General features: G+C 40.0%; 1 protein-coding gene across 11 annotated transcripts in view; it reads left to right on the top strand.

Annotated features, from left to right (window-relative positions):
* The window catches only part of LOC410393 (alkaline phosphatase), a 195,379-nt gene extending 172,891 nt beyond the window's left edge, over positions 1-22,488 (top strand). For 6 of the 11 annotated variants that reach the window (XM_026444477.1, XM_006566887.3, XM_006566886.3 and 3 more), the window contains one exon: positions 3,488-5,898. In XM_026444477.1, coding sequence (XP_026300262.1) covers positions 3,488-3,880 — 393 coding nt within the window. In that variant the 3' untranslated portion in view covers positions 3,881-5,898. Of the gene's footprint in view, positions 1-3,487; positions 5,899-8,481; positions 10,505-18,123; positions 18,618-22,076 lie in introns of those variants that run through there. The other 5 variants (XM_006566892.3, XM_026444476.1, XM_006566894.3 and 2 more) reach the window with 5 other exon arrangements.
* The last annotated feature ends 1,430 nt before the right edge of the window (positions 22,489-23,918 follow it).

The following is a 23,918-nucleotide window of genomic DNA, read 5'->3' as shown; positions in this document are numbered from 1 at the left end:
TACAACGCGATTTTATCGACGCAACATTATTTCATGCAAATCGGAAACGTTATCAAAGTAAACTTATTCGAACGATTATTTTAAACAAGTTTCTTTTTTTAATCAAATCGTTCACCCTCTTCCATTCTTTACTTTTGTTTCTCGAGAGGAATAAATACGACACCTTTTCGAATTGATCATATTTCTCGTATTTTCGTCCCTCGAACAGACACAATTCGATACAAAAAAACAACAATTCGTTTCTACAAAAAATCTATGTCAAAGAATCCTCTCGAACTCTCAATCAAAGAATCGTATCGAACGAAATCTTTCAAAATTCCCGCTTTTAAATGATAACGTTCGATCGATCGATCGGCTAATTTCGCCCGATTTGTTTATCCAGCTCGATACGACACGAGTTTTCCGTATCATTCTCGAGAACACGTCGCCTCGAGAATGGCTTCGATTGTATGATGAACGACGATTGCACTGCTCCGCGATATTTAAGCTTCCATCCCTGGTGGATAATAATTCCAGCAGATATCGTAACAGGGTAGATTTCGGTCACAATCGTGGAAGGGATCGTAAGAGAACTACTTCTCCCCCGGGATTGCCACCGCTTTCCCTTCGATCCGCCGCTTCACGACGGCTTTTTAACCTTTTCCCTCTGCCACCCTCGTACCGTGCGCCACCGTGCAATTGTAACTGGCTCGTTTGTATAATTTATCGAAGAGAAATTCTTTTTTTCTCTCTCTCTCTCTCTTCTTAGTTCGAATTAGGAAACTGAAGCGTTCATTTATTATTCATTTCACTGGAATTTCATCGTTACTGGAAGAAGAGTTTCAGCTAGTTTCCTGGACGAGGGATGATTTTTAATACAGGCTTGTTAGACTTGTTAGTAATTTTGTTGACTCGCGAAAGAAGAAATTGTAAGAAATGTAATATTTTTATTTTTTTCTTTCTTTTTTTTTTCTTTTTTTTTTACTGCATTTCTCGCGTGCGTCTACGTTTCGTTCATTTAATTACATGAATAATTCGTTGCCTTCAAATTGGAGGCGGAACAGGAGCCGAAATGGGATGAAGCTGCATAAAAATGGAAAGAGAGAGAGACATTTTTCGTGCCAACCTTTATTTCGAGATAAATCGATGTTGGAAATTCCGACGAGTATATTCGCGATAACCCGTGATCCGTGATGCTCGCGTGTTTCCTGTGTTCGAAATTATTACCGTGCTGGTTTGGAGAAAGGTGGATGCCGAAATAGAAAATTTTTTTCTTGGTTAACGCGAAAATAACTGGTAAAGCTATTTTTTTCAATACTTTTATCCATTTTTACGTGCAGATATCGCAACGTAATGAAATATAGCGTATTTCGTTATCGATTCATTCGATAAATGAAGGAGGAAAAAAGAATTCCACTCCACACTTTTTGACTCGCACTTTTTCTCTTATACTTCGAAAAGAATGCTGTTATAATTTTTTTTTCATTTCTTTTCAATAATAGAGACACGTGTACGAAAAATTGAACATCGTGGCATAAAATTAAATTATACATATAAAAAAAAAGAGAAAGAGAGAGAGAGAGAAAGTCCATTTTAAAACTACAAAAAAAATTTTCGGCTTTTCCGTAAAATAAAATGGCCACAGATTCCAATGAACGCAGCTAAGCCACAGTAATGGAATTTTTTACAAGATATATATATGCGCGTGCTCTATAGGTGAGAGAATTTGGAAAATGGATTTTACTTTTTTCGCATTTCGTACCTTCGAAATCAAACCGATAAATTTCAACAAGTACAATTATGAAAAATTCAATGTCGTAAGATATAATATTTGTCGTTTGGCAAAAATAATAAATAATTGGAAGAAAAATTAAATCGCACACTATTTTGTTCTAGATTTTACGGATGTGGGTAATCCTAGCGAAGCGTACGTTTAATTAAATGCTCGTATTTGATTAGTGTGTGTGTACTTATTGGTAAATTCGGTTCACGAAGCGCTAAACGCTTTGGATTTACCTGTTTGTACGGCTGTTCGTTACACATAATTGATTCCCGATAAATAATCTAACCAATTAGGTAATGCTAATTTCTAGTTCAACTCGAAATCGATCCGAACTTTCAAAGCCAATAAAACGAAGAAAGAAGAAGAAATGTAGAAACTTTTTATCGTCGTTCATTATTAAAAATCGAGTTTCATGTTCTGATGGAAAAGGATTTAATTGATCGAGAATAAATCGGTATTCTTATCCGTTACACGATGCTTCGGCTAGTCCATCCAAGTCGAAAGTTTGTGCATTTCGTTCGTGTTGCCAAATTCATACTTCTTATTTTGTAATTCTTGGCTCATCGGTTTGGCGACCGATTCGAGCCAATGACACGGATAATAAAGCGAAGCTGTTGCACGGAAAATCGTGTGAGTTACGGGAAGCGAAAATATCTGGTGGAATTCGAGTTCCTTCGATCCTCCCTCGCTGAAAAATTTTGGAAAAGTTCCTGCCGTTGCACGTTTGAGAAAATATTTCGTATCTAAAATAGCTCTACCAGTGTCGATATCTTTAACGATCCCTCGTAACGCAGCGATCGAAAGACAAATCGTACGAACGTCTCGCGACGACGATCGAAGTCCTGATATTTTTAAACGCGTGAAGTAAACCATCCGTTCAATCCTCGAAGACAAAAATCCGGCATGATATACTGGATCATCTTTACATCCCTCTCTATAATCCTTACAAAGGGAAAATTAATCCGATCCACGCGTTCCCCTGCGGTCGAATTGCCCCTCCCTTCCACCTCCCTTCTACGTTCTCTTACACATTCGCCCACACTCGATTGGAGAGTGAAAAGTTGGAAACGCGTAAATAGCGTTTCCTCGAACGCCCGCGGATCCGGATGGAAGAAGAGGGCGGGGGATGCATCTTTCCCCCTCCCCCTTGGAACTTGGAAAAGTTTGGCGCGTGTCGATTTCAATTCTCAACGAGGCGTAACGGGCCTTCGGGCTCGATGAAACTTTCAACGCGGCCTCCGCGATAGAAACGGCGGCGAGCCCCAGCCGGCTGCTCGTTTCCTAAGAAACGGGGCGAAAGATTTTCAACAGCGATGCTTCACTCCGGGAATCTTCGCTCCCTTTTCATCCCGATCGCGGGGCTTGCACGCGCTGAAGGGGTTCGTCGACCGTTTCGACCAAAGTACCACCCAACTTTTCCTTCCTTCCTCCCCCTCCCATCTTCTCGCTCTCCTCGCTCCAGAGGATCGTAAACAGGGCGGAACCGCGCGAGGCGGGGCGAGGGAATCAAAGGAGGCAAATCTCCTCGAGCGTGGAACACGTCGCGATGATTTTCATCGGCGTAATCGCAAAGAGGGTCGAAATTGCGGCGTTTCGCCTTCAACCTCTCGGCAACACGCTGCAAATATATCCTCGATCGTCCTTTCGGGATAGGAGGCTTCCCTCTCGCCATCTGGATCTGGACGATACGATATGTGCTGTATGCATGTCCGTTTTGGGTTGCAGACTGCGGGCGTTCCCCGTGCATGGGCGACGCACGGCGGCGAGGACGTGCCAGTGTTCGCGATCGGCCCCCTGGCCAACGTCTTGTTCTCCGGGAGCATCGACCAGAGCTACATACCTCACGCGATCTCGTACGCCTCCTGCCTGGGCCAGCACGCGACCCGTTGCTCCCGGGACCCGGCATCCAGCAACGACACGATCAACGTCCCGATAAGCTGTCCCTCGGCGGAGCCGAACAGCGCCGCGATATCCAGCGACGTGATGAACGACCAGGCCAGAAATCCACCCGCCAAATCCGCCGCGTCCACCCTCCTCCTCCTCGCGCCGGCCGCTCCTCTCCTACCCCTCGTCCTTGCCGCTCTACCATCCCCCTCTACCCTCCGGGGGACGAGTTAATGCCCGTCGGATCCTCTTCCGGTCGATGCTTCCGACCCTCTCTCTCCCTCCCCTTTAATCCGGTCGGAGGACGAGACAACAGGTGATCCAACGACTTCGTTATTCGGGATTAACGGCATCGGACGCGGGAGAGATTCGAAGGAAGGGATGTGGAATCGAGTCGTCCGGATGAGGGTTAATAAACGGACGAAGCTCTGTTAATTCTTCCCTTGGCGGGGGAAGCGAAACGGTGTACAAAACGAGCCTCTGCCAGAGGGTATTCGCCAAGAAATTCGAATTTCCGCACGCGCGTGAATAATTGATCCGATATATCCTCCGGCGCCTCCTTCTCTCCTCCTCGATCGAGAGTATACGCCTCCCCTGGAACCTGTTTCGTAAAATCTAGGTGTACGATTAATGCACGACAAGGGGGAGGTTGTCTCTTATCAAGGCCTTGAACGTGGATTAATCCCTTATTAACCGTGTAGAAACGGAGAGAGAGAGAGAGGTGGGTATCGGATGGAAAGCGAAGTAATTTGCTAGTGGAGCGAGGCATGTCGAAAAAGTTCTTTCTCGGAATCTATGGAGTCCATCCACTTGAACGAGAGAGAAAGAGAGAAAGAGAGAGTTAATGACGGTTCTTGCCTAATTTCGCGAAGAATTTTAGGCGCAAGAGGGTGGAAAGCGGTTGACGAGGGACAATTTGCGACGATAATGACTATCCCAAGGCGGCTCGGTGAACTTTTACCGACTTTCAAAGCTTTAGCAGAATCTAAATGGGGTTTACAAGTGCTACGTGACGAGGATACTTGATCCGGGACCCACCAACGATTATCCGATAGACTCGATTCGAGGGAGAGGAGAAGAATCCAGTCCAAGCGTTTCTTTCTGAAATTTTTCTGAAAATTTGTAGTTTCGTTGTAAGTTTGAAATATGATGAAAGGGATGATGTTCGAAAATTGGTGAAATAATGGCGACGTCGATCGTTCCTTCGAATTTACGACGATTTTAATTTAAAACAACGACGAAGATGAATAGAATGGGGTTCGAAAAACGGATATTTCCACCAGGGAAATAAATTCTTCCGTTAGTTTTCCGTTATTTCCCTTTTTTTATTTCTTGTTTTCTAATTTCAATTCGTCCCATCGAAACGGAATATCCATCTCTATTTACGCTCTCGTGGCAATTTGCTGGAGAACGAATCGATTGTAAATTTGTACGATAGAAATAAAAGTATTTGATCGGCAACGATATCCACTGATGATGTATAATTCCATCGAATATATCGAGATTATTACGACTTGTAAGCCCGTTTCCACTTCATCGAAACGACTGTGCATGCGTTTAATCACTGAAACTCGAGGAAACGTTTCAACATCCTTGATCAACCGGTTTCGTTTGACTTTTCGAAATAAATCTCGGCCGCGAATTAACGTATTATATTAATACGGATGAGTTGGAACGCTGGAATAAGGATAAAATGCAAATAACCGTTATATGACCGTTTCCATTAGTACTGGAAGGGAAATTTTGAGATTCGAAAAACGGGCGAGAATCGGGGGCAGGGCTCTTAAGAAAAATCAGCGTTTAATTCAAATTTATGATAATCGGGTCTGTGATAGTCGAGTTTAATAACGATCAACCCCCTAGGAATTTTCAAGGAAACATCTGGATTTCCTTTTATTTTTTTTTCCTTTTTTTTTTTTTTTTCCATTCTCGACGGGGAATGTCGATCAAAGTAGTGATTAGAAGGATCGCGATAAAAGTGGGGATCAAGGGAGTCCGGGTAAAGATTCCCGATCGATCAGAGGTGACACAAACGACCTTTTTACGAGCGAACGAAATCAGATTCACTTTGATCCTGCGGATTACTATCCGCATTGAAAAGGAGATTCTCGAGGCGTTCGAGGAGCATCTTGATTTCGAGATCGAGCCTTTTTCAAATTGCCTTTGTCGATTGCCTGGCGCTTATTCCTCTTTAATAAGCTATCGTTTAAGCTGTAAAATTAAAAGAAAAAAAAAAAAAAAAGAAAAAAACCGACCAGTTACGGTTTTTGTATCCGTTTCCCAATCGGTCCACGATACGTGAGAGGAAAATTTACACCCGGGATACAATGTAACCCACTATGCGCGTTATTTTCGAAATAAAACCGGGAACGGTAGATGGAACGGGGAAATTTTTCGAAACACCATCATCGTATTTCTGCCTTACGGAATCGTCCCGTTGAAAATTTTAAAGCGTGCAAGGCGGGGAATTTGATATCGTTTTCGCACGTGCTCATCGGAAACGTTCCAATTTCAGCCACGTTGCTGATATCGTGCTGCCAATTCGTCGATTTCCCTTACTCGAAAAAATTTAATTTTCCAAGAAATTAAATTGGTCGCAGTTTCTGGTTTATAAATATAAATGAAACCTGTATCGATTTAGTAATGGAACAGTCGAGGATTAAGAAATATATATATATATGTATATGTATTTATTGCTTTTTAGCATTTGATTGTTACGTCGTTTTAGCAGGATCTTTATAAATTGCAGGAAGATTATTTTCGCTTGTGTACATTTCACGAGTATCGCGACGAGAAGAGTATTGCTCACGGAACTAATCAATTTTCGATTAGCAAACACTGGGATCGGAGTAAAAAGTTGATTCGATATTTCTTGTTGCTCTGTGTACAACGTATTTTTCTGTACACAGCACGGAACGAGATAATCGATGCTACAATTTTCTCGTGGATTATCTCTCTCGCAAATGCAATCGTTATGATCGTTCTCGTTACTCGAGATTAAAATGGATAATCGGAATTTCTTGTTGTCGAATTTAATTTCTCTTTAACACATTTCTCTCTCTCCTTTTTTTTTTTTTTTTTTTTTCTTTAAACAACATATCGAAACGAGATTTGGAATAAAGTTTGGAAAGTCAAACATCAATCTGTCGTAAAATTGTTCTTCTTTCTTCTTCGGATCGTTGCCGTGAAGCGGAGTTAAATTTGTCCGGGAAAAAAAAGCGCGAGACAGACTTTGCACAAACGTCAAATGGCAAGATTTATGCGCAGCTGGAAGAGAGGGCAATGATCAAACAATAGACAGAGTGTTCGAGGCAAAACAAACTTAGCTGTGAAGTTTTAAGAAAGATTTCACTTCGAGTTAACAATCGAGGAGGGGGAAGGGAAAAAAGAAAGGAAAAGAAAAGAGACGTTGGTCGAGGTTAACTATAGAGTTTGAAAAACGATCATTTTCAGCTTTTTACCGAACTTTAAAAGAAGGAAAACTCCTTGAACCATCGTTTCCTCTGATATTCTTTTAATAATCGCTCCTTTTTACGCTTCTAATCGTATTTTTCGTCTTGTTTACAATAAATATAATTGATATTCAAATAACATATTCAAATTCAATTTTTTCTTTTCTAAATTTGAATATTTTTTGCAAATGATCATTTGTATAGATTTTTAATGCGAATTTATATAATTTATATTTCGTCCCTGAAAAAGAATATTGGACGAAGAGGATACTTGTAGGTAAAGTAAAATTCAAAAATGTAAAAGTAAAATGGATAATGCAGGATTTTTCCTGGGATGAAGTAAGCTTCAGCTTTGAACTGTAAATCCTCGATTGCTTTCTCCCCTTTCTCTAGAATTTTCATTATTATATTCGCGTATTATCACGAGAAAACGAGGATGAAAGTCAAAGTTGGATGGTAGATACGAGAGATAACATCTAACGTTGTATCGATCGTTAAATAGATAATTAACTTTCAGTTATTGATAAAATTTATTGGTTTATTGGTTTCACGTGTATAATTACAAAATTAAAAAGCCAAATATTACCAATAATCCATTTCGAATATGGGATGAATTTACGTAATCCATCAAACGCATTCCCAAATTATTTACTTGAATTCCAACACAAGGAAATTGTATAACTTTGTCGAACAATAATCAGAAAACAATTGACACGTATATTAAAATTATTTTTACGATTAGAGCAACTTGTGTTCTCGTTCGTGTAAAATAGTTCAGGAATCAAAAAAGCATCGTTTTAATAATTTTTTCCAAAGTATTTCGATTTCTAAAAAGTCGGAATTAACTGATGAAATTGAAGATGGCCTAAATCTTCCTTTGCCGCTCGAATCCTCGACTGTCATTCGACGGAAAGATAGAATCTTCAACCAACTTCCGTCATGCCTTATCGATGTATCGAGTCAAAGATCATCTGTAAAGGGATAAAGGGATAATAGTTCCAGGGAAGAAAAATCTTCAAGGCGATTTGCGTAATAAAAGTGAGAAAAGAATATACCTCGATGGTTATTGAAATGGAAGAATAATGGAGAAATTTTTTTTTGACACTTTTGGATTTTTTCTTTTTCTTTTTTTTATTTATTTTTTAACGCGTCTAGTTTAGCAGCTTTTCTATAAACATCTTGGACAGGTTCTTTGGGGATATCTTCTCTCCATAAGCTTCTTTCTCTTCCTTTTTTTAGCTTTTTCGATTCAATGTCGGCTTCAAAGTTATTAGCCACATTAATTAAAGATCAAACGTGAAAAAGCGGTGTTCATTAACTCCCCCCGGAGATTAACTTCCCCCGAATTGGGGGACTGAAAGATAAATAATTTTCACATTTCAGAATCCATAGAAAAATCCATAGGAAAATTTGCAGTGACAGCAATTGCAACGGAACAAAGAATTTTTTCGAAATTTCATCGAAAGGAGACGTATTACGCGCCTCTTTGTCTTTAAAACCAATCACGCGGAACCAATATCTCGAAGCCGAAGGAAAAATGGTCAAAAAATTCGCCAGAACGATCCTCGTACACCCGATAAAAGCGTATCTTTCACCGCGTAAATGAACCAATCTGGGTTGATTGGGAGGGCAACGAAATATCCCGTTTCTCCAGCGAAGAAAGTACCGGGTTGCAGGATGCAGATACGTCCCCAACTTCTTTCCGTTACGATCCACGTTTTACGCTTCCATATTTCCAGCTGATCGTCCATTCCGATGGGGAAAAGATTTTCGAGGGCCAATAAAACCAGGACGATAAACATGTGCCATTCATCCGACGTAAATAATGGTGTAAACAATTTTCGCGATCCACGTCGAAGAACGCTCGTATCGTCGAGGATCCTTAACAAGACTGGTTCCAAGTTGAACCAACTTTGACGATTCGAAATTTAATCTTGAACAATGATAATATAAAAGACAATTTACAATCCCTTCTTTCTCCTCTGATATCAATCTTTTGAAAAAGCACTCGCACGATTTTCACATCCTCGAAGATGCCCTCGATCCAAGTTAAAATCCTCGAATCTTCCTCGTATATCGTATATCGATAACAGTATTCCATTCCTGAAGCAATCGCTCCACGGATCGGCCCGACTCGAGGATTAACCCGGAAGTGGAAAAAACTGGAGCGGCTGCTAGATTTCGAGACGACGAGATCGAGCGAGCCGAGCCGCTCGTGATTGAATCGTGATATATCCTCCTTCTTCCTTTATCTCACGAGCGTTTGTCGGTTAAAAATTCGAGAAGAAAAAAAATTAATTTCAAATCGCGCGAGAATCGACGATTCGCATTTTCGTCGAAAGACGCGACGAATTAATCGAGAATATCGAGAGAAAGAGAGAGGGAGGAGGAGGGATTAAAGAGCAGCTCGAGCAGAAAAAGACGGACGCGCAATATCGTTCCCCTCCGATCCTCGGCATCTTTCTTTCGGGATCGATCAACGCGAAATCATAGCGAGGGTTCGAGGGTTAATTAACTTCTCGTGGACGTGACTATCATCGATCTCTATTATCGACCGGTTCAGCCTCGGATTGGCCCGCTTCAACAGTTCGGGGTTTTTATGGGTATTATTGATCGCTCGATAGCCTCGATTCCCCACTCGTGTTTAAAATCGAAGCGAGAAAACGTAATTAGGGATAATTAAATATCGAGCCCCGTTCGATATATTCGTCCAACTATCGGAGAATAATATCGGTAGAATTAATAACGAGAGGGAGGAGCGGTTTGCGGGAGATGGAAGGAAGCGAGAAAGGATGATTCATTTTTATTGTAAATTTATCACAATTGTTCTCGATTAGCGATATTTCGTTATTATCGATGCGATTGTTGACATGTAACGAGAGCGGCGTGGCTTGATTTCACAATTGTGTAATGCGTGATTTAGCAGGTAGATGTGTATATGTATATATATATATATATATATTGTATAATTATTTACGGACGAGATATTTACACGTTTTATATTTTCAATTTGCTCACTGACACAACGAAGTCACGGGGTGTAGAACCGACGAATCCGACGTATGATGCTCACTATACAGTGTTCTTGCGTTTAATTGCGTAAATTTAAAAAATTTTATCAATCGTTACAGGGTCTCTTGCGAAAATCGTTGAAGAAAGAGGAAAACGAATATTTTAAGATCGATATTGAATTCTTTGCATCCATTTCGTTTTTCACGTTGATTGAAACGGGCGGATCGTCGAATCGATTTACAAAAGGCGTCACGCGATCGATCGAAGCGTAAATCGCAGGCGACAATAATGTTGGAAACCGATAAAGATAAAGATAGACGGAGACACGGTGGATCAAGTAGAAGGGGTTGGATGGAATCTAAAGTTCGATCCAAGATTCCGCGCGATTAGAAAAGCAACTTTATCAATTAAGACGAGCTTTGAAAATGTTTCGTTTCGCGTGAGCGAGCGCGGGTCACACAGGTCGAGGAGGAATAGAGCGTCCTCGTTTCCGGCTCGCTTCCCCGATTGTTCCGAGCTTTCGAAACGATCCATTTCAACCAATCCGTACTTTACACGTAGCACTTTATCGAGCGTATTAAACACGCCCTCCATCCATCCATCGTGGATCGAAAAGTTTACGTTAAGAGCGACGAAAAAGAAATCTCGATTGGAATAAAAGGAAGGGAAGGGAACGGAGGGTTTGAACGTTGATCACGTTTCATTGAAATTGTTATACATCACGATGCGCGCGTGCGAGTATGTTGTGTGCGTGTTGTATACGTGCGTGTAAAGAGATGTACAATGATTGTGAGCCTAGCTTAACGTCTCTCGACGACGAAACTCGGGTCGACGAGTTTTAATCGTCGTCGATTGTGAAAGCACGATATTTCGTGAGACCAAAATTGCGGCTTAGGGAAACGAGCTCACCGATACACATATATACATATAAGGGAGTAAATATATATATATAAATATAAATATAAATATAAATATATTTCTGTAAATAATGTGGACACGAATTATTACAAATGGGATTTACTATAGATATCTGTATATTATTGTTTCATAAAAAAGAGATTACAGAAATGTGCGCACACGTTTCATTTATTCCCCCTTGAAAAATCTCATTCTTGGAGAAAAGGAAAATCAATCTCTTATTTTGGATCGAGTTTCTTAAAAAGGTACGTATCAATCGAGGAAAGAAAAATTCAATAAAATTTTAAAATTAGGAGAGGAGATATAAATATCGATATGAATTATCATCGACGCCTTTTTTAATAACGTGAACGATATTGAGGAGCAAGTATCGAGAACGAGTTATTCCCGTTCAATGGCCGGAATTTCCCAGAATTTCCCGGATGGTGGGAAACGTTAGCCATTAGGTAAGGGGATCCATCATCCGAGCTTTCGCCGCCGACCCCCCCTTATGGAGGAGGGGGTTCCCCGTGTAATGAAGTGCAACAGGGAAGAGCGTGATTAACTTAACGAGCAAACGTATTATAGGAGAAGCTAAATACCGGTAAATTATATCGGGCGCGGGCCCATTATGAACCGGCGTTACTCGCGGCGCCCGTTTCCAAAACGGTGCATAATTCACCCGACCCGACGATATTCCGCCGCGCACTCGTACATCTCCCGTGGTTTTCCGCTAATGTACTTTAGGCAAGGCGCGTAGATACCGATCTCTCAAGTTTCCACCAGTGTCGACTACCGCGCCAAAATGCGGCGGTGGCTTTGCACCGGGTTCGCGACCTCTTCGTACACTTCGATTGAATAATTTAAGGGAAATATCGTGGAACGAGTCTCTCCATATTCGAAGGGAAACGTTTAATCGGGCAAAAATGATCGCTTCCCTCGAGATCCTGGTTTTAACAAGTTGGTTAAACGGGGAGGGAGGTTCGTTCCAAGTTTTGTTTATTTATATTTTATCGGGAAGGGAGAGGAGTATTGCGATCATCCTCGAGATCTATTCACGGATCTGACGTGAAGGGAGGCAATTTTCCATGAGATAATATGTAATTCGAGGTTGGGAACTAGTTCTTCTTTGGGATTTCATTGTTTCGTAATTGGAAAATTAAGACAATTGTTTCATATGGGAGATTTTAGTTGAAGTCATCGGAGATGGTCAACATTTCTGGTTCGGGATTTATAATTGAACGAGTATGCACGCGTGTTCTTCGTAACAGCGTGGGAATAATAGCAATAAGTTGGTTTTAAATTGAAGCGAAATGAAGCGAGTAAGGAAGACCGGTTCCAAACGTCTTCATGCATGGGTACATAAGCATTCGTACCAACTGACGTCGTGTTCTAATTAAGCTTCTCCGCCTTCCTACAACTTTGGCGCAGGGTTCGGATTGTGGCGGGATCCAATGATCCTAGGAAAATTGTAAATTAAATCTGTGCAGCTAATTTGAATTTTAGGAAGAGAAAGATTAAAAATTTAGATTCGAAATCGGCAATTTTTTGTGCGTCAACTTTCCCATCGGTTATTAAATATTCATGACTCTTTAATGCGATCCTCGAAGAAATAAAATTGAAAAAAAGATACGAAAGCGAGGAGGAGAGAAGGAGCGAGGGGAATGGTAACGAGGCTGTATCCAGCTCGCTGTATACAGTTCCCCTGGCAATAAAAAACTCCCTGAAAAAAATAAAAAAAATAGCAAACGTTTCTCGCCCGCATCATAAATCTCGCCAACTTGTATATAAACTCAACTTCAAAATTATCCTCCCAATTTATCTTCGCGCAAAGTGGACAATTGCGAATTTACCCGTCCTTGTTCTCGTTACAAACGAAATAACAACCGATCAACCGTCTTTCCCCGAGTCGTATCCTCAACTCATCTCCGTGCCTCCATTTTTTAACCGAGTTTCTCACCAGTTGCAGCCTATTCGTGCCCCCGTTTCCTTCATCCAACTATTCAGGCACCCAAATTCGCTAACTGCTCGCCTTGCCGCGAATCGAGCTATGCACGGTTTGTCAATTCGTTAATTAGAGAAACGTTCTGTCCCGAGAAAGACAACGTAGATGCATCCGGAGAATTTGAACACGAAACCCTGGTTATCCTAATTAAGCCCCTCCGTGCAATCGTGAAGACCTGCCTCGAATAATAATATCCAATAATAATAATAATACTCCGGGAATAATACCAGGGGCTTAAATTTAGCATAGATTAGGAAACTGTAGAAGGGTAGCGCGCAGCACTTCTCGTGTTACTTCTAAACCACCTCCCGTGCCACGAAGGGTTTCCTAAACTTCGTAAACTACTCGTTTCGAAGTTTCACGGCTCCCCCTCTCTTGCAGCGAGGTGGTTGCCGATGATAAATTCGCGACAGCCGTGGCCGGAAAACCGTGAAATGACGGATCGCTCATGAGGCGCGGGATGACGTTGGCGCGTGGTCGTTCCAACATTTGTTACCATTCGGATTGGCTGTTACTGAGTTTAACGATTCCCGTGGAAAATACGCGTTTCAAAATTGTTGTTATCGATATTGAATATCGGCCGATTGCTACAAATTGGATTATAAATTATTCCCCGGGTGGAAAGATTCTTTCTTCCGCTCGTCGAATTTATCAAACGGTTATAAATTATTGCGTGGATCGTAAACGCGATGCTTTATAATATAATCCAAGTACGAAGATAAATATAATTAACGAAATAAACGAGAAAAATTTTGAAAATGCTCCGTTTAATTTTCATCGAATTTAACTTTAACACCATCGATTATATACGAACGAATATTATCGAAAAATTCCCCCTCGATTTTATTCACGAGAAGTTAAGAGTTCACGCGAAAAATTAACCGTTTAATTAACAGTTTATTCCGTTACAAATATATACTCTCTCTCTCTCATCCGAATTTCCGCGAATAAAATCGCGTTCTCGCGGATCGTTTGTCATTCAAAGTTGCGCGAAACTCGATCAAAGTTTCGAGCTAAGCGAAATCGTCCCAATTCGTTCTCAGACGGTCTCATCAGTTGGATGATGCGAGTATCGACGAGGTAAGCGAACCGTGCAGGGGAAAGATTATATCTTGGATCATAAAATCGTCGGACGGAGATTCCTCCGTTCGAAAGAAGGGTGGAGGAAACCACCTTTGGAAACTTTCAAACGAGTTAACTAGGCGCCCGAATCGCGGAACAATTATACTTACACGTTTTCGCGATCGAGTTCGCGAGCGTCGGTTGATTTACAATTTCGATAAGGAAGGTAAGGTAAGGAAGGAAGGAAGGAACGTATTGAATTCCGGCTTCCTTTCGGCGAATAAATTGCCTCGAGGCGAATTGGCTGGATTTCTATCCGACTGGTACGAAACGGGCTACGCTAATCGGGTTGCGATAAATATGGTGAAAAAAAAAAGAAAAGAAAAGGGAAATTGTAAGTAGAGGCTAATTCGAGATTCTAATGGGTATGTTAAGTAAGTTTAAAAGTGTTTCACGAGATGGTTATCCGATTGATGAGAGGGAGGAAGTTATTTAAAATCGGTTGGTCAAGAATTCCTGATTCGAGAGGTCGTATTTCTTGAATTTTATACCATTTTTATCGCGTCGAATTCAAAAAATTGGACAAATGCGTATTTCACCATTTCTTCAGTTTAAGGGAAGAGAATATTTTGCTAGTACATCTCGCGAGTTGGGGGATAACGATACATAAAAACGATAAATCTGACTAGTTGCAAGAGTAATAATAAAATTTCGAATACGATATCGTCTTTTCGGGAAATAAATTTTTACGGGAAAGTAGAGTAAACGTGTCGAAATTTTTATGCGCATAATAATAAGAATAATATGGGGACAGAAATCGTAATAACGAAGACAATTTTGAAAGTTTTATGTTCGAGGCATGGAACGAACGCGTGGAATAAAGACAATCCGTGGCGAATGTTTTCGCGGAATTATTATCCAACTTCTTGCATACCGTGTATTTCACGGTTATTGGTTTCTCGATGCAAAAAATTATCATTAAATCGCAACTGAACGCGAATGATAAAAAATAAATATCGAAAATGAACATATATATATATAGCATAAAATAACAATTAAAATATTTTAATACAGTCAAAAATTATCATAAAAAGTAATAGATCCTAAATAATAATTTACTTCTCTTCTCTTCTACAAGAAACGATTCATCGTTTTTTAATATTCTCAACAGCGAGCGATGTCGAGTTAAACGAGATCGATCCTGAACGAGATGATGATATCGATCGAATCGAGCCACGGATGAACTCTAAACGATATTCACGGTGATCCACGAACCTAACCTTTGTCTAACCATTGTCTCCTGCAACCTTTTTTCGGATAATGCCGAAACTGAACAAGCTTCTGGTCACGTCGATCATCGCCGATATCAAGGAGTGTGTACATGTCTCGAACGAGATATATTCCTGGCTAGGCGGTATCGAACATCTGTCATGGAAATTCCCGACGAAAACCGCGAAGGACATAAATGCTATGGAAATTGTGAAGGAGCACGACGGAACCGCGGGGGAATTCTATATTCTTCTTCTGGAGTTGGCTTATGACAGGTTGTTTAACACGTTTTTTCCCTCCCTCTCTCCATCGTTTTATATTCTCTTTTCGTTCGTTCGGTATCGTTTCGCATCTGCATAAATTCCAAAACCACGAATCATACTCGAACTCGACCGATACAGAGGAACGGAGAGAGAGAGAGAAGGATAAAAAAAATGGTTTCTTTCGTCCATGGTTGGGAATCGTGGAGGAGAATCGTTTCCACCCACGCGAAGGTTGGCGCGACTCAATTAGGCATGCAAATGTTTCGTCAAAGGGGACGAAATACTTTTCGGGCGGACGAAATGCAAACGTTGGCTCGATGCGGTTGGTCGCTTCGCTAGAAATATATTTCCAGTTGAACGATCCATTGCTCGCGTTTTATCGTCGGGGAATGGACCCGGGGCAAAGATGATTCACGTATTCTTTTGTGGAGGGAATCGTTCGGTTATATCATTCAATTTGTACGTCTCATTGGCAGTCGTGAGGGAGATTAAAGGACCGGCTAATGAATCGTGTCGAATTCGTTTTCGATACGATATTCGGTTGAATCGCAACATCGAATCGCGATTAATAGCGGCGGCCTCTCGTCTTGTCTCGAAAAAAATGAAATTTCTTTTTACCTCTTGGAGCCTCGTTGGATGGAGTCTCGATCTCGAGAGGGAGTGTACATTTTTTCTTTTTATTTTCCATTGCAGAATTCATTTCGTTCTACGGTTGATCGTGGAATTCATGGACAAGTTCCGCTTGGCGGACGAGTTTTTCAAAGAAGCGAGCTGCGTCACTCGATCGAAACAAATTTCGTTAGCCAGCTTATTGCGACTTGTTTGGGATCGGATGAAAACAATGCCTGATTCGATCTCGCGTCATACGGTTAGTCAAATAAATAAAGTTGATTCCTCGTAGAAAACAGGGGGGAAAATTCGATCGAGCAAATAAAAGTCCTATTTTTAAACTCTTTTCGCCCGCGTGACACGAACGAAACATTTCTCGCTCGCGCTCGATCTGGAAAAGAAATATTTCCAGATACAAAAAGTTTTAAATACGAACGATTTTAAATATATTGCTTCTCGTAAATAAAAAAAAAAAGAGGAAAAAGAAAACTACAAATATTTTTATCCAAACTGAAAAAAAAAAAGAAAAAAGTAGAGAAAACCGTGCCATCGAAATCTCTTTTCGATTCATCTCGATCGATCGCCAAGATATAAGGACTGAAAGTTTGCACAGCTCTTGAGCCGGGGCAGCGGTTATGAATGGATCCCCCGTTGGCCTACATTTTTTTCTTGGAAGCGCGTACCGAATCGCGTCTGCCGTCTGCGTCTGGAATTTAGGATAGGTCAGGGAGGGGGGACGCGAGCGAGAGGCCCGAGTAAGGAGGGAGATGATGAACGATTAAAAATTACCATCCTCTTCGCGCGACGATATCTCGCCAACCGAAAGTCGTATCAAAGTGTGTTTTAAAGGGGAAGGTCCGCCGCCTCTGACAATCCTTTATTCGTCGCTCGAGAGTCGTTACTGCGGTTCAAAGCTCTCCTGACTTTTAATCGGGCCGAGTTTTAAGATAAGATATTTTAAGATAGATAAGGAAGGGGAGGGGAAAAGGGCGGTGATCATCGAGGAGAATAATAAGAAAAATGGAGAAGACGAATTTTTATACGAGGGGGATCGTTAAGATTTCCTTACTATCCCTTACTTTTTCCTCACTTATTCGATCGGAGGAAGTTCCCTCCGAAAAATAGCGGCAGCCCATCAACAGGTGAAGAATAGCGCCAAGGACGAGGATCGCGACCCCTCGAGAATCAGTAAGGTATCGCAGAGCTGTCAGGCGGGCAGCTGCGTGGATTATTGCGAGAGTTGCACTCTGGCCGGGCAAGCTATACTCGACGCGATAAATTCAATCGAGCAAGTGTTCGTCGAGAATAAATTAATCTCCGTCTCCACCGCACAAAGGTGAGTGAAATTTACGCGTATCGAGATTCTTGAAAAGAAAAAAAAAAAATTTGAAAACAGCCCCGTGAACCATATATTATTATTTATATTTCGTATCATTTCGTCTCTTCTGGTATCGCGTTTCCTTTTCGAGTTGAATAAATCTTTGTCCAAGAAGAACGAAATGCGTGCGCCGCACAATTAAAATATATATAATTTTAACGAAAAACCTGCACGTTGTTACGCGCATTTCGTATCATCCTCTTAACAAGAAAAATTTAAAACCGTCATTTCGCCAGAGAGAGGCAACTTTTAATAGCATCTATTCTCATATTTATTTGAAGAAAAAAGAAAAATAAAGGTGGGAGGAAAGTATAGGGTATTCAAGCCTTAAAAAAAAACGCTAAGAACACCGAGAAATTTCGTTCTCCCTGGATGGAGATAAATAAATCCACTCGCGAGTAGTCCTCCTAGGAGCTAGTGTTAAGCTTGGCCTCGGCAAAAACGGGGGCAAAAGCGTTTCGCGTTTCTAAACTAATAAAACAAAGACTCGGAGTAAACGTAGGTGGTGTTCCATCGCTCGATTGTTCCAGAGACGAATGCAGGAACGACATTTACGAGAAGACTCAATGGGCCGTGATGAGCAGGCTGACGAAGGGAATAGGGACAGACGTCGAAACGGCGCTCAGGATTGCGAGGGAGAGCAATTTGACAAGCCAGGCGGCCAGACAAGATCACGAGCACAAGATTCGAGATCTACGAGCCAGTCTGACGAAGCGAGAAAAACGGACGGAAGAGTTGCAGGCGGATAACTCGGGGCTGAAAGATCTACTGGAGAATGGCAGGTTTCTACAAAGCTGATTTAGATTTAGAGGCTGACGACGACTCTTTGCAATGTTACGATACAAGTTGATGAAATTAGTTATCGAAAGAGGTGTAGAGTTGGTCATTAAAAAAAGCTTGCTTATACTTTCAATAGATATAGTAATTTTCTCATTAATTCAAAGTTAAGTTTTCGGAGCAAAAAGTTTTCCTATCCTTTTTCTTTTCCTGCCTCCTCTTCGACAAGTTTCGAATTTTCGAAAGTCCATCGATTTAATTTCAACTAGCTGTGAGAGTTGATGAAAAATGCAACTGATGGAATGTTGACGAGTTAATGAAATTAATAATGGATATCAAACGAGAATTGATTCTTTCATAAAATAATATTTCTTTCACTAATTCAAAGTTAAGTTTTTCGAGCAAAAGTTTCTTCATTCTTCTCCATTCTTTCCTATCTTTTTTCTTTTCCTGCCTCCTTCTCGAATTTTCGAGAGTCGCTCCATCGATCCATCGATTTAATTCCAAATAGCTGTTGCAATAATTAGAATTTTTGGAACGTTTACGAGTTAATAAAATTAATATAATGGATATCGAACGAGAATTGATTCTTTCGTAAAAATAATATTTTTCTCATAAATTCAAAGTTAAGTTTTTCGAGCAAAAGTTTCTTCATTCTTCTCCATTCCTTCCTATCTTTTTTCTTTTCCTGCCTCCTCCTCGAATTTTCATTCCATCGATCCATCGATTTAATTCCAAATAGCTGTTGATGCAATGGTTGGAATTTTTGGAATGTTTACGAGTTAATAAAATTAATATAATGGATATTGAACGAGAATTGGTTCTTTCATAAAAATAATATTTTTCTCACCAATTCAAAGTTTTTCGAACAAAAGTTTCTTCATTCTTCTCCATTCCTTCCTATCTTTTTTCTTTTCCTGTTTCCTCCTCGAATTTTCATTCCATCGATCCATCGATTTAATTCCAAACAGTTGTTGATGCAATGGTTGGAATTTTTGGAATGTTTACGAGTTAATGAAAGTAATATAATATCGGACGAGAATTGATTCTTTCATAAAAATAATATTTCTTTCACCAATTCAAAGTTAAATTTTTCCAAAAGTTTCTCCATTCTTCTCATCGCGCCACTCCTTCGATGCGATTTCGAACCACAACAGAATCGCAGTAGAATTTGCCGAGAGTCGCTTCGTCTGTCCACCGATTTAATTCCAAATAACTGTGAGAATTGGCGGAGTTGCAACGATTGTCAGCCACTGTAGTTTCGAGCGAAACAAATCGATAGGCTGCAAATCGAGATATATCGATCGCGCTCGAATAACCCGGGAAATTCAAATCGAGAAATCTTTCTTTCGTCCAACCAGGTGAACTATTATATATTCGCTATAATGCTATTTATATATTTATATATTCTATATGAACGAATGCTCTGCGAAATAGCAATAGAATGGATCGAGATACCCACACGCGTTTACTAAGATGATAAAAGAGAATTTACCCAGACCATCGTCTTTTTTCATTCACAAACATCTGTTATTATCGCAGGAAGCGAGTAATAAAAATGGTGTGCAGACTTTCCTTTTATACTTCTTTGGTATCAGAAATAAAAGCACGCTGTTCATCACCACGCAGAGGTTCTAATTTTAATTTCAAACTCACGCCTATCCCTCTTTCGATGCACTTTTAAATCAAACGAGATCGCAAAAAATTTTAACGAACGCACAAATTTCATCACTCGCGCATTAAATCTTGTCTCATCGAACGTTCTGCATTTCCATAATCGTTTGTAATTAAAATAATAAGATGTAAGAACAAGAAGGGCATTTCTTTTTATCGACGCGTTGATTTTCACAGCTCGGAAAGAGCTCGAAGAGGAAAGACGAGGGAACGACGTGTTGAAGCGACAAAACGAGACGTTGAAAGAAACCCTAGGAGATATTCGTAGACAGATGTCGATGCTCGGTAAGTATATATAAAAAAAGAAGAGAGAGAGAAAAGAGAGAAAGAAAAAGCGGGAGAGAAAGTGTGCACCGAGAGAGACAAAGAGAGAGAAAGAGGAGGGGGAGACGCTCCGTTCGTTTGCTCCGCGCCACGGGGATTTTCCAACGAAATTTGACAAGCGAAAGAAGGGAGGGATAGAAGAAGAGTCGGGAATAGTGTTATTTTCGAGCAACGTTTCATTGCAGCTGGTGAAAATAAGATTTTGCAAAGTCAGGCGGTTGCGCTGGCCGAGAGCAAATTCGAGTTGGAGAAGACCGTGATCGGACTTGGAAAGGAAATCGACGACATCCGTGATGCGCGCCTCGACAGTGAACGAAACACGCGAACTCTTCTCGACGAATCGAGAAAGGAGAACGATCGTGTAAGTGCGATTTTCGTTTCGATTACGATTTTTCCTCGTTCGAATCGTAAAAGATATACGGCGAAGATGAAAGAGGAGGAAAGGAAAATTCGAGATATTGTTTCTTCGTTCTTCTCCTACGAAATTATTGACTTCGGCGCGAAAATACAAAATTCCTCTTTCATTTTTGGGCAAAATTCTCAAAGTCGGATTTTGCATACGCGATATCCATACATTTTAACAAAATGGGATGTGCAGAGCGGATGTAGCGGTCATAAAGGTAAACTTTGATGGGTGAAATTTAATAGCCGAAGTTACTTCGATAATTTATCGAAGTAAAAACGGTTGATGATAATCGCGGATAATTGCACGATCGAGGTTATACCGAATAATACGAGCATTTTAATAAACGAATTGTAACTCCAAGTAACTTTAATCGAAATTTTTAATTACGTTTCCAACCAAGTTGACGCCCGACGTCTGCTTCGTGCATGGAAATACATATGTTGCACATTTTCGGTCAAATTATTTATCAGTTCCCCGCGATAAAATTCCACTATTTCGATAATTGTAAAAATATTATCGCGTCGTAATTACATAAGGTGGAAAAAGAGGTTCACCTTGAGGAAAATTCGATGGATTCGTGCCACTGTATCGGGGGGACGGTTAATTACAGAGGCAAGATTGATCCGTTTCCGGCCATTTTTACCGGCTGCTCGATTATTAATTAACGGTGTTATCTAGCTCGGTCTATGCGCGATCCGTTAATGATACACCAGACGATAGAAATTGCTCGCTGTTTAAGCCGCTGTCAGCTCGCTATATACACCGTGCACATCGTCTACATAGACGACCAAACTCCCGTGAATTAATTTGCTGCTCGCTTAAATCAACTTATACTAGTTGGGTAGAATTTACGACCTCGGTTAATTGCCAATTTCGCCCTATCACGTCTCATTGAAAATATATATATCTTTTCAGATAATTTCCTAATGATTTCGTTAAAAACTATATATGAATATATACTCGAGGATAATTTAATTTCTCCTCGTATCTAATTCTTCTTCAAGTAATTTGGAAATAATCATTGAAAAAGGAAGAAAGTGCAAGACTTTATATAATCCAAAAACAAAAAAAAAAAAAAGAAAAGGAAGAAAATAAAGAAAAACGAGCTTTAAAATCTTATAAATATCATAATTCCCTTGACGACTTATTCACGCTCGACTCGTTAAAATAAAATAATAAAATGAAATTACTTGATTAAAATAACAAGTTTTATAAATAAACTTGGTCATAAATCTGTCCTATAAAATAACTAACTTTTACTCGTTAAATATTTCTTCTTCTTTCTTTTCTTTTTTCTTTCAGTTAAAGGAAGAATACGAGGGAAAAGTGGAGAAACTTCGACGAGAGGTGGCATTTTTGTCGGGGAAGAAACGGGACGAAAACGGGGATTCGATCGAGGATGGGACAGTTTTAAAACCGGAGGACGACCCTGTCGCGGATATGACGCAGCAATTGATCTCGAACCGCGAGAAGATCGAGATGTTGACGCGGCAGAACGAACGATTGACGAAAACCCTGTCCCGATTGCGGAAATATCGATTAACCAGTCAATCGTAACCGAATCAAAAATCGAGTTCCAACAAATCGTACGGTTGCGTCACTTTTTGTTTCAATTTTTCTTTTTTATTTTTTTCTTTACTCTCGAATTTTAAACCAACCTTGCCGATTCTTCCTTCCATTATTTTCTTTTTTTTTTCTCAAATTTGTCGAGAAATCCATTAGATAACTCTGCCTTATTTGCCTATAACCCTCTTTGGACAGAGTTTATTTGTAAAATCACGGTAAGATTTGGTATTTCGAGCTCATTAAAAACGGTCGTTTTAATGAATAACCGCGCTATCGTTTTTATTAAAATTAATAACGCATCATATAATATTTATTTATAAATATTAGTGCGAGTATATCGAGTATAGACAGAAGGAAGTAATGATATACGCATAATATAATTCGGTTATATAACGAAAGTATATATATATATATATATATATATATATATTATAAATATTAATACGTAATTTAATATTATAAACAGGGAAGGTAATATAAAACTGAACAGCTAGTACATATTGTAATTCATAGATGTGTTATTTTTGCATATATAATTAGAAACATGCGATAATATTTATCTTTAAATGCATGAATGCATTTACATTAAACTACAACAAAACCAGTCGGAACGGTATCAATGGGAGCGGCATATATTCGGGCTGAAGTTGCGCACGTTTCGCAGTTTTTATTCGTTGGGCTTGAAGCGAGCATGAAGCTCTTCAGATCGTTTCTACGAACGATTCGGCCTTCCCATCGTGCGAAGTTGAAAATTGACTTTATTTCCGAACTTCCATTGGAGATATCGCAGTTAATATTGCGAAAACTCGACCCTGAATCGCTTCTGCGCGCTGCACAGGTGTCGCGCCGCTGGTTGAAAGTTTGTCGTTCCGATCCTTGTCTAAAGATCACCGCGAGAAAGTACAGAAACGTAAGATCGGGAAGCATAAAAGGAAGTAAAAACGATTTCGTTGAGCTGCAGGCAAGATCGATTACGTTATCGCAAATGCCCGATATGAGGTGCAATATAAGAAACTTGGCCAACTTTTATAACTTTATCGAATATTGCAATAACGCGACTATGAATACGAGCGTGTACAAAATGAATGGATTGTGACGATTTCACCTATAATTTGTATTTATACCATGAAGTAAAAATGAAAGAAACGTTTGTACGTTGTGAGAGCTCGTTGGGTAATTGATTGTATGGTCGCGTGGTAGAAGTAAGTTTTACGTTTAAATAAAAAAAAAAAGTTTTACGAATACAATAATGTAGTTATAAATATAGTTTTTCGATTGTAATAGTGCAATAGATAATGCACGAGATAACAATATATGTAATATTTACGAAGTAATTAATATTACGTGTACGTTCTTCTTTTCCTATGTCTAATTCCTGTAATGTAATATAAATGTAAACAAATTATATTTTGTATATCGTACGTATAAAGAATAAAATAAGAGTAAAATCGATGCACTGTTTTTCTACAATGCACTCTTTTATTCCATACTCGGGAAACGCGAGTACATCTTATCGTTTGACTAATTGAACATCCCGCACCTCGTCCGCTATTGCGTAGGGACAAATATAGAACAAGG

Source organism: Apis mellifera, linkage group LG12 (assembly GCF_003254395.2).
Source record: "Apis mellifera strain DH4 linkage group LG12, Amel_HAv3.1, whole genome shotgun sequence".
Classification (NCBI taxonomy): Eukaryota; Metazoa; Arthropoda; class Insecta; order Hymenoptera; family Apidae; genus Apis; species Apis mellifera.
The sequence above is the reverse complement of the archived record's forward strand: the minus strand, read 5'-3'. Positions and strand labels throughout refer to the sequence as shown.